Here is a 12,211-nt window from a genome sequence, read left to right as displayed (position 1 = left end):
TCAACAATAACCACTGAGTTTCCACCGAGTTGAGATAAGTTTCATGAATCGCTCCAGATGCGATGAGAGCGGCGGTGGAGGGAGCCCCTGTGACGCAAGGGATGACACAGAGAGATCCTGTGACGCGAGCGGCGGCAACAGTGGCGGGAGAAGCTGGTGCGACGGAGAGAAGAAGCAACTGGTGATGGAGAGACTCATTTGATTTGTGTGGACGGTGGAGTGTGACTGTGAATGGATCCAGAGGGTGGGATAAAATAAGCTTAACTCAATTTTTCCGACGGAAAATTTTAAATTACAGACGGATTTTCCGTCTGTAATAATTTAATAAAACGCAGTGTTTTGTCTATTTAATTACAGACGGATTTTCCGTCTGTAACTATTTCTCACTGAAAAAAAAAATTAATTTTTCCGACGGAATTATCGACGGATTCTCTTTTCTGTCTGTAATTTATGCTAATCCATTTTTTTTGTTTTCCGACAAAAAAATCCCTCTAAAATCCATCTGTATTTCAGTGGGATAAAATCTGTCGGAAATATCCGTTTGTAATAACTAATTTTCTAGTAGTGATATATATATATATATATATTCTTAAAATATATTCTAAAATTGAATTTTTATATTTTTTATTGTATTTTTTAAATAAATATCTAAATATTTTTATAAAATTTTAGATAAAATATAAAAATTATGTCATATTTATATTTTTTAATTATTTTTTGCATTTTATAATAGTTTAAAAATATTTTTATTATTATTAAAATTGGAAGATATTTTTATCAACATTTTCAAAAATTGAAAATAAATTTAGTGGTTTATTCTATATATTATCATACAAAATTAAGTAATAAGTTACTAAAATTGACAGCGGAATAAACACCGAGAGAATTAATACAATGAGGAGAGCCAAGATAATTAAAAATGTCTCCGCACTTCTCTTATCATATCATAATGTACTATTTTACAGCTCATTACGAATTGATCGACATAAAGGTGAAATTGATTATAAAAAATGGCAATCATGACTCTGCAGAAATTGACAACTGAAATTAACACAAAAAGTATAAAAAATACATACTGTAATATGTTTCCATCATCGATATGTTAATTCACTTAATTGCTTTCCACATGCTTCAAGGGATTTCATATTGTAACAATATAATTTACCCGTAAAACTGTTTAGTTTTTCTTCTTCAAATAATGGGCAAAAAATCTTATCCACATCTTATCTTATATCTTAAATAATATTATTATTGAAGAAGCTACGGGAACTCATCGTCATCATAAACGGTATAATTAAGTATTTTTTAAATATTATTCATTTAATTTTTAAAAAAAAAATAAAAAACAAATAATTTTTTTGATTTTTTAAATAATTGATACATAAAAATAGATATTTAAATTAATTAAATGATAATAAATTTAAAAAAAAATTAACCAAAAATTAAATTTTAAAGAACAAATAATATTTTTGAATAATAAAATAGGACCATGGGGATGTATCGTACGGACATCTTGACAAAAATATCACATCTGGGGAACCAATTTTCCATTCTTTTACTATCACAAATAAAGCACGTTTAATTTGCCTTGTAAAATTGCCAGCTGTATTACAAGTGTAAGAAAAACAGAAAAGATCTTCACAGTTAATTCAAAGTAATTTATAGGGTCACTACTCACTAGCTTTATGAAAAAGACAGTAAGACCTTGTTGCAGGCCTTGATGGCAATGCCAGAGAAGCTGGGACAAAAATGTTCCAACCTTGTTAATTACTCGATACTGTAATTAGGTTCGAGTGATTAAAAAAAATGCTTTTCCCCTTCTCATTCCAAAGCAAATGCTGTTGGAAAGACAATGACATTGTAATATTGTATTCTCTTTTTACCATAAAGAAGGAAATGATTATATAATAATGCAATTATGGCAGTCGAGCGAATATAGTTTCTGTATTGTGTATTTGATTACAGTTTGTTGAATTTGGGGGGCCAACCCATGTGGAATGGGGAAAACATAACCCATATTGTTGGACCCATTACACAAAGTGCCAATAAAAATAATGATCCACAAATACAAGCCCAAATACTAACAAGCCTTTTGGGCTTCTTTGATTTTCTATTGTTTTGTTTTTCTTTTAAATGATTCCTATATGTTATATTGTTATTTAATACACTTGTTTATTTTCTCTTTATTAATTAATTTATTTTCTTGGAGACTAAATGTTTGCTTTACAAAATTTTGCTACGCTCGTCAGGGGGAACCAAAATGATAATAATAAAAATAAAAAAATAGAGTAGTGATTTTCTGTACAATGAAGAAATTAATCCAAGTTTGGATTAGAGTGTACAATGTTCATTCTTCCAGCATCCTTAGCACCTATAATCATAATAAATATGAATAAGTATAAACGAAAAGTAGTAATAATTGGTATGAATATTAGTTAGTTAATATTGGAACCTGAGACATTCTGGGCCTTGAATGAGGGTCTCTTCGGATGCACAAGGAGCAACATTGCAACATTCGATTAACCTCTTTAGCAATATACCCTTTCCCTTTCCATATTATAGGATCAACTAGCTCTTCTCTCGCTTCTGCTTCTTCGTGTTCAAGTTCAAGCAATGGCCGTGCCTATCCAATGAAGATGCATAAATGAAATGAAATGAAATGAAAAGATAGAGAGACATGCATGTATGTTTGTTACCCATTCACTGAGGCACTGCTGGCCTTTGGGGCGGTTTATATCAATGGCTTTCCTTCCTGTTACAAGCTCCAATAGCACTATTCCAAACGAATACACATCAGCTTTCTCTGTTATTTGCCCACTTTGAGCATATTCTGGCGCCAAATACCTACCAAGACAAATCCCATTTCAATGAAATTTATTTAATTTAACAAGAAATCGGATTTAATGTGGATGTACCCAAATGTTCCTATGACCCTGGTTTCCACACCCAAATCTCCATCAGGTTGCCACCTAGCAAGTCCAAAATCTCCCACCTAACATCCATTTTCATAAACATAAAATGGTTAGGCTGTTACTACCTCAAAGTCAATGAAATGATTGTTGAGGCAGCTAATAATACCTGTGCTTCAAAATCATGAGTAAGGAGGATATTGTTAGGTCGCATATCACGGTGCACAATACATCCCACTCTGCATTCTTCATGTAGGTACCTTAAGCCGCGAGCAGCTCCCACTGCGATTTTTTGCCGAGCAGACCATTCTAGTACTTTCTGTTTTCGTCCTGCGAAATAGATTACCATCCATCATAACATTTCACTGATCAAGATCATTGGATAAAAGGAATTGAAAAGGAATTTACCATAAAGATGAGAATCCAAAGAGCCATTGCATATGTATTCATAAACTAGTAATCTTCTACCATCCTCCACACAAAACCCAATTAGCGTCACAACATTCCGATGTTGTGCGCAGCTTAAGACTTCAACTTCTGAGCAAAATTCTTTATCACCTTGTGTACTGGCTAATTTATACTGCTTCACAGCAATGACTTGCCCATCCGGTAGCACGCCACGGTGTACAGAACCAAAACCACCTTGTGCCAAGAAATTCGCTTGTGAAAAACCACCCGTGGCGAGTTGCAATTCGGCAAATGTAAACCACCTTGGAGGGTTTCCAAATGCAGGTGCCTTGTGCTGACAAATAGAGCACAATGGAGGAGGACCAGGAGGTGCATTTCTCGCAAGTGAAATTGCATCTCTAACACTTTTGCTTAGGTTGACATCAATCTTACAATTAAGCACTCCTAAGACAGGGTCTTGATCGCCCAACCTTTGCATACTGTCCTCACCATCAAGACAAATCACATTGGCAATCCAGGGCTGAATATATGAACTTTTTGAAGATAAACTTAGCTTTTCACTCTCCGAGTCAGATTCAATATACTCCAGATTTTTCAGTCCCTCGTGCCTTCGCCTTTCATAAATATCACTCTGGAAAAATGGTGAAGTGCTAGGATCTGAGCTCGATAGTGATGAGGTACCAATATCAGTTGCAGTCAATAGCGGCGATCCTTGCTCAGGACTACTAGCTGGAGTAACAGCAGGACCTCTAATTGTGTCTGGATTTTGTTTTGCATATGCACTCAGCTCCAATGACAATGAACACCCCCCATCATTAAGTTCCATCTTCGGTGAACTGTTCAAATTCAAGCGCAGAATCTTTGCCCTTGATCGCTTCATACTTACAATATTGCAATGCAGCTGCTCCATGCAGCACTTCTTTTCTTGTTTCAATTTTCTGCAATCACGGATTAATCAATAGACAACATGAAACACACAAAACAAAAACATAATGTGAAATATATATTACTTGTCCAATATAACCCAGCTTGAGTGGACTCTCTTGGCTTCAATGGCAACTGCTCCACATAAAGAACTCGAAAGAATCTTAACGCTGATCTTTATCTGTATAAACATTTTTGGCAGATTTGAAAACCTGAATACTAAGCATTAGAAAGACAAACACACAGTTATGTACCAACCTTGTCTGGATCATATAAATCATGTAGTTGAAGCACCAATTGGGAACAGGAACTCGTAATAATTTCTTTCTGATCTGAAGCGCTTCCTAAGTGGGATCTCCAGTTACTAGTGGTACAATCACTGGCAAATCTTGAGAATCCCCAATTCCTCTTGCCTGAAAATGTAAAGATCACAAATCATGATTCTTACAAAATCAAAATGAGTAAAAGCAAGATTGAGAGTGGAATGAACACCTGAGGAGAGAAAAGGAATGACAACTAACAGCTTAATGGAATCCCCTGGTTGAACAACATGAGTCAATGCCCAAACCAAAGCAGTTCTTGAAATTTCTCTTGAAGCTTTAACTGCAACAACTACCACTTTCCCACTCACCATCTCTTCTTCTTCTTCTTCTTCTTCTTCTTCTACTTCTTCATAACCTTCCTTTTTGCTGCTCATCTCAAAGTTCCAAACTCTGCCAAAAATTGAAGTTACCAAAGGCCCCCCAATCTCAATGTTCCCATCACAAACACTAGAAAACTGAATTCGGGTTCAAGATCACGACTTTGCATAAGGGTGACAACATCCTCGGAACCACAAGAAATACTAAATACTCAGTTACTGACACAAACTTCAAGGAGACTTCAGTTAAAGCATGAGCACGTGAAAAGCCAGGTTGGGTTCAGCACAAAGCACATGCACAAGAAGAGAAGTAATTTCTTGAATCTTGAATCCTTGATGAGGAGGGTATGCAATTTGAGAGTTGAAAGAGAAAATGGGTTCAGGTGAGGCAAGCTTGAAGCCGGGGAACCCCATCATCTTCTTCTTCTTGGCATTTTCCTGTAACAGTTTTCTGAACAATGATTGTGACTCAGAAGAAAGAGGAGAAAGCGGTTAAGACAAAAATAACAATAACAATAACAATAAAAAAAAATGTAGAAATGAAGGATAATCTCAAGCAAATGATGACACGAAGAAAGGGACAATTGTATGTGAGACACTATAACTAAATCCTGTGCCTCTTCGACTGATCCCAAAACTCAATTGAGTCAGATTAACCGCTGATTTCAGTGCCTTCCTTAGGATCCCACATGCATTACAATTATTACTGCAAAATAAATTTAGTTGTATATATTGAAATTTTTTTTTATTTTATTTGAATATAAAAATATTATATTTAATAAGTATTCCAAAATATTATTTTTATACAACATTTACCTGTGTTAAATTGTTAAATATATGATTATTTCATGTGCCAAAAATATATAGAATATACCTATTATGTAATAATATACGAAAAAAAAAATTATTCTCTAACTTCAAAAGATTACGGAGTATAGTAGTTACTTTATCATTATCATTAGGATAATTAAAATACATTTTCATAGAGAAAAATTTTATAAAAAATAAATAATTAAAATTTTTTAATATACTCATAATGTAATTTTAGCCAAAAAAGATTTACTGGCAATAACTTTGAACACTGTTGATGGACGATTACGATCTGTTGCTTGTAAAAAAGAAAAAACTTTGAACAAATTAAAAGGAAGTTTTATTAACAAAAAACTTATCTCCTTATCAGTATAAAAAGATGATATTAATTTGAGAATAAAAAGGTGATGAGCTGTGTGAACTATATGTCGCTTGAACCGAGGGGAATGGATATTGAAAGTCGCAGAACTTGTAACACAAAAGAGAAACAATTTTGATTTTTTATTTTTATATAAAAGCTAGATTTGTAAATATTAGTGTTATATAGAAATCAGTGACATTATTATAAGAATCTCGTGTCTCGTGTAATTATGTTAGCCATAATAATTAATTATCACTTTATCAGTAATATCATCAAGAGCTTACGCATAGGTTTAACCTAGAAATCATTCACTCACTCACGTCTCGAAGGGTGTGACATGCTGACATTCATGACATGTAAATTTTATAGGGAGGCACTCTTCTAGATAGAGTGATATAAAAAGAGAAAATAAATTTTTTTTATAATTATTTTTTATTATTTTATTATTATTTAAAGTATGAGTTCTACCTTTTTTAATTTCATTTTCATTCCATAAAAAAAATCTATAAATTTACATCTTTATCATATAATTCACCATTTTATATTATTATCAAATGGCAATGTCACATGGCATTAGAATCTGTTTGAAAGTTCTTATTATTAATCTCATTGAATTGGGTATAGAGTTGGATTGGATGGCGAAAAAGACTAACCATAATATAATTATATACTAACTCATGTGTTAGCAGATTAGTATATATATAAAAATGATAATTTAAATTTAATGATAAATAAATTGAAGATATTTGTTTGGAGTATGTGGAAAAGATGTCCAAGACGATCCAAAGAAATCATCGATGAATAAGCTGGTTTAATCGAAGATGCAAATAAAAAATGAGGATTCATATGATCGAAGCAATGGAGAGATTAGTGATTAAGGCAGTTGAACACAGTTATCGCACTATTGTTATAGCGGGAACAGTTATATTTAATTTCTTTATATGTGTAGTTTGTAAAGAAATTTTTGATTGGTTGAAAAAAAAATTATAAATAGGCATAACTTGGAAGGAATAAGAGTTGAAATTCGTTTTCAAAAGACACTTTTGCACACTCACATTTTCAGCGATTTTCTGAGTCTGCAAAGAGCTTTTTTTCTGTAGAATTTCTTCAATGTCTTTTATATTTCTTTTAAATTCCTTGCCATCTTTACTCTTTCTGCAAATTTACTTCCCTTTCAAAGTTTTTGTTTTTCTCTTTAACATTTTCGTATTGTCTTTTGAATTTAAAGTCCTTTAATCTTTGTTGAAGGCATTTTATTGTTTTGTTTTAATTTCAAGTCATTTACTTTGTTCTGTAATTTTGATTTCAAGTCATTTAAATTTCATTTACATTTTAAATTTTTCTGTTTCTTCTCTATTCGTCTGAAATTGGGATTTTTTAGTACACAATTTAAAAATTAGCACTTATAAGAGGAGTAGATTTTGCTTCCAAATTATTAGATATCGAACCAATCTAAATTTATTAAAAATCTGTATAACAATATGTTTTGTCTCTTTTTTTTTTCTTAAAGTCTAAATAATCCGTTATAATGTGGAATTACTTGTGGAATTGAAAAAAGTTGGTTGAAAGGAGGAGCCATCCGTTAGCCGTTGCCTCCAAGTCAGCTAAGAAGCAAGTATACGTAAGAATTTTGACTATCAAATTAATTTGAGATTTAAGAAATATGAGAATTAGAATTAGAAAAATATTTTAGGATTTTTTTAGTTTTTATAGTCTTTGATAGTTGGAGATCTGAAAAGAATCTATTTTATAGTCTTTCATATGTGCATTGTTGAAAATTATGATGAATAAGATGACAAAATTTTATATTTGTTGTAGTTTTAATGTACAATTAGATCGATTCTTTTAGAAAGATATTTATTCTCACATTTAGTTGTTATAAGGTTGATGACAATATTCTCCCAAGATATAATAATGAAATCAATGAATTTTTCAATTAGTAATAATAAAAATTTTTTAACTCTCTTAAATAAAAAAACTCTCAATAATTAAAATTAAAATAGTAGAAACTCTGGTGTAGTTAGTGGTGCGCGAAATTAGAAGTCGCACAACTTAACCAGCAAGTACATTGGGTCATCCAAGTAATACCTCTGGTGAGTGAGGGTCGATCCCACGAGAATTGTCAAACTAAACAAGCAATAGCTATCTTGTTGGACTTAGTCAGGCAAACAGTAAAAAATGGTTGTTGGTGTAAAACGCATAAGTAGTAAAAAGCAAGTAGATAAAGCAAATAAACAGGTTTAGAGTAAAACAATGATGAGAAAACTGTTAAAGTCTCGGAGATGTTTATCTTTCGGAGTTAAAACGTCTTACCAACTATTTTAACAACTAGTGATTCATTCTATGGCAAACCATAAGTGATTAAAACCTAATCTCTTAACGATTTAATCTCCTCTAACCCTTATCAAACGCCACTCTCGTGGTCATTCAATTCAAATCAGAGGGTTAAGTTCAGAAAACCAGTTTAGCACCATAAAAATCTCAATTACCTAAAGCTAACAGGATTTTATGTCACATATCCCAATTAGTCCAGGTAATTAGCAGTTTAGGAGGAGTGTTTTCAAGCTGTGGCTCAAGCGAGATAGCTCTATCGAGAATCACAAGAGCTCATGTAGAATAAGATTTATACTCTTGTTCCACCCAAATTCATAGGATTAAAAACGAAAATAATACTTTAGAATTGAATCAAACATTAATTAAAATAAAAGAATAATAATCTTAATCCATAGAAATAAACAGAGCTCCTAACCTTAATTAGGAGATTTAGTTGCTCACGACTTTATAAAGAAAACAGGTTTCTGAAAAGGATCTCGAAAAGAAAAAGATCTCCTCCTTTAAATACTAATCTAATAATAAATGTTAAACCTAAAAGATATTATTTTAAAATAAAAATTACAAAGATAAGATAAGATAAGCCTAAGAGGTGTTAAATCCACTTTGGAGGCCCAATAGCATGTGAAACAAGCTGCTTGCTAGCGTTCAGCGCCAGTCTGAGTGTTGAATGCTAGAGAGGGAGAGCGAAATTCTGTTTTTATGCCCACTGTTGGCATTGAACGCCAGGTTGGACGTTTAGCGTCCAGGGGGGAGTTGTCAGCATTTTCCTTTCTTGTTTCAAACTTCTCCAAACTACTCCGAATTTCACCTAAAACCATAAAAACACAAGAAAAACTCAAAGTAGCATCCAAAGGTGAATTTCGCACTAAAATATAATAAAACTTAGTAAGTAAAATCTAACTAAAAACAATATAAAAATAACTAGGAAATGGATATAAGATGCTCACGTTTCAGTCAACTTTACGTGAAGTTAATTGTTGAAAATTATTAGATACAAATTTAGTCAAATCAGTCAAATTATTTAACGGCTCTCAATTATTAACTTCAGATAAAATTAATTATACCTAAATTTTCACCAATTAAAATGTACACTTAATACTTATTATTCATTCATGCAGTGAGCAATTATCTTTTTATATATTCAAAAGAAGTAACCAAAATACAAGCACAAAGCCAACCAAATCATAAGTCACGTATAAACTTAAAGGTTGTAACTTTTCATTACATAATGGGTACAACAGTAGATTACAACCTTTCCATGCCAAAGGTCATAACTCATATATGACCGTTTGAATGAAAATTAAAGAAACGGTTAATAAACCGTTTATTTCAATATTAATACAATTAATATTAAATATTAAATTTGTAAATATCTTTTAATTTTCTACTAGTTACAATATTTAAATATAATACAAGTAGATGCATAAAAAATAGGATAAAAAATTAAATAAACCAATACTAATCTAAAATTACCCAAATCACCCAAACAAAAAAATGTTATGTTATGTGCATGTTCGTAGAAGATATTTCTATATAAATTGAAGCAGCCAAACTCGATTTAGCATAATTCTATATATATCGAAACAGCAATATTCGATTTAGTAGGGTTTCATGCAAATCGAATTAGCCTCATTCGATTTATGCATGCATGGTTATGGCTCCAAGTAAATCGAATTAGTATAATTCGATTTACCACAATCGAAATGACCATGAATAAATCGACACATACAGGCCAAGTCGATTTACTATAGTTTCCGCAAATAAATAGATGTAAGATAATTCAAGTTACTATGGTGCAAACGTATATAAATAGCTGTTGAATGTGAATTCTTTAACATAGTAAGCCTCACAATGGCTAGTGATGAGAGTTTTTTAGTTTTGGTGCACCATAGAGGATCGATTAAGAAAAAAACGCATTCTGAAATTAAGTTTATTGATAAAAATCCGCTTAGTGGTTTCCTTAGACCTTCAACGAGATTCACCGACTTTCAGAATATTATAATCCAAAAACTGGGGCTGCAAGGCGTGAAATGGGTGGAGAAGTTATTCTACAAAATTCTGATTTTCATTTTGCGGGATGATTTGAAGTACGATTCGTTCGTAATAGGCAGCGACGTAGATTTGGAAGTTCTTTTCCATTGTCGTTGACAATTCCCGGAGATAAGGACCTCTGAGCTATTGGCCAAACTTGTAGATGTGGTATCTAATTCAGGAGGTTCTAACCAGAATCCTCAGCCTTCAACCACGGCAGCCTGCTCTAGTTCGAGGCCTGTTGGTGCCTCTTCATCTCTGCGTGTGATGGAGCTTGAGATAGTTTTTGTTGCCTCCCCGTCCTTTGCTACTGATCTCTACTGCACTCGTGATGGAGAAGTGGGTGACACTGGACCTATCGGTGATATTGCAATTGCGATGGCCGACATTCCTGATGTGGTTCCGAAATTTTGACAGGGTGGAGCACCGGATGGTGTGGCAGATGTATTTGAGAATGACGATGATGATGATGTGGAGTCCACCACGATTGTCGATGATAGTGATGATGAGCTAGCGAGAAGTACTCCAGCTGGGGGTGGTGGAGCGGCTAGTTTAGCTTCACAATACTCCCTCACTTTTCAACTTTGGACTTAGATGCCATGAGATAGTAGGAAAAACCTGTCGTGCCTATCAAATTTGGTGCCAGAGATACATAGGATACAGGAGGACTAGCTGAGTTCCAAGTTGGTTAGCAGCTTCAGGATAAAGTGGAGGTCGTGCTGAGTGTGAAGACTTACAGCATCTGACATGTGGTTGAGTATAAAGTGTTGGAATCTTATTACTACAAGTACCATGGGAAGTGTAAGGAATTCGGCAACGGGTGCACATGGTTGATTCGTATTACTATATTAGTCTCCGTCAGCGTAGAGGTATTTAGGAGGTAAAATGGTACAATGGACCTCATACTTGTCTGGCTACTTTGATATCCAGTGATAACATAAGGCTTGACTACCATGTGATCTCGGCTTTCATACTGCCTATGATTAGAGTCGATGCTGCCATGTCGATCAAGGCACTACAGAATGCCATAAAGGCCCATTTTGGTTTTAGACCATACAAGAGGGTTTGGATGGCTAAGCAGAAGGTCGTGACTCATATTTACGGAGACTGGAAAGAGCCATATAATGAGTTGCCACGATGACGATGCCGGATAGTATTGCAGTGTTGAGGACTAGTCCTGTGCGACTTGGTGGCCAAGTCGATGAGGAGAAAGCTTATTTCCACTAGATTTTTTGGACATTCCTACCGTCTATCGAGGCCTTCTTACATTGCAAGCCTCTGGTTAGTGTCGACGAAACCCACTTGTACAGAAAATATGGTGATACACTGCTAGTTGCGATTGCTCAGGATGGGAATTTCAATATCATTCCTGTCGCATTCGCACTTGTGGAGGATGAGAATAAAGAGTTGTGGTCGTTCTTCTTATCCCACCTTCGGCAGCACGTAACCCCTCAACTGGGTATTCTAGTCATATCAGATAGGCACAATGGGATCAAGGCTGCACTAGAGGCTCCTGATGGGGGTTTGCTTCTGCCAAATGCATATAGGGCATTCTGTATCCGACACGTGGCGGCAAACTTCGCCTTTAGTTTTAAGGGCAAGGATGCTAAGAGGTTTTTAATTAATGCTGTTTATGTGAAGACCAAGGTCGAGTTTAACTACTGGTTTGACATCCTTCGCTCTGAAGATCCGGCCATGTGTGATTGGGCTAATTGGATTGACTATGCATAGTGGACTCAGCATCGCGATGATGGTAGGAGGTTCGGGCATATGCGTGGTGGATACATGGGGATT

At 34.1% G+C, this 12,211-nt stretch overlaps 1 protein-coding gene across 1 annotated transcript; it reads right to left on the bottom strand.

The window, feature by feature from the left end:
• Positions 1 to 1,588: 1,588 nt before the first annotated feature.
• LOC130965409 (inactive protein kinase SELMODRAFT_444075-like) lies at positions 1,589 to 5,494 on the bottom strand. Its single transcript, XM_057890173.1, has 9 exons — positions 4,734 to 5,494; positions 4,500 to 4,654; positions 4,328 to 4,422; positions 3,318 to 4,255; positions 3,079 to 3,239; positions 2,916 to 2,992; positions 2,697 to 2,844; positions 2,453 to 2,623; positions 1,589 to 2,371 (listed from the first exon to the last, which is right to left on the bottom strand). Exons 1-9 carry the CDS (start codon positions 4,936 to 4,938, stop codon positions 2,348 to 2,350), a joined length of 1,974 nt encoding a protein of 657 aa, XP_057746156.1. The 5' UTR covers positions 4,939 to 5,494; the 3' UTR covers positions 1,589 to 2,347.
• Between the last annotated feature and the right edge of the window lie 6,717 nt (positions 5,495 to 12,211).

The sequence above is a fragment of the Arachis stenosperma genome, chromosome 3 (assembly GCF_014773155.1).
Source record: "Arachis stenosperma cultivar V10309 chromosome 3, arast.V10309.gnm1.PFL2, whole genome shotgun sequence".
In the NCBI taxonomy this organism is placed as follows: Eukaryota; Viridiplantae; Streptophyta; class Magnoliopsida; order Fabales; family Fabaceae; genus Arachis; species Arachis stenosperma.
The sequence above is the reverse complement of the archived record's forward strand: the minus strand, read 5'-3'. Positions and strand labels throughout refer to the sequence as shown.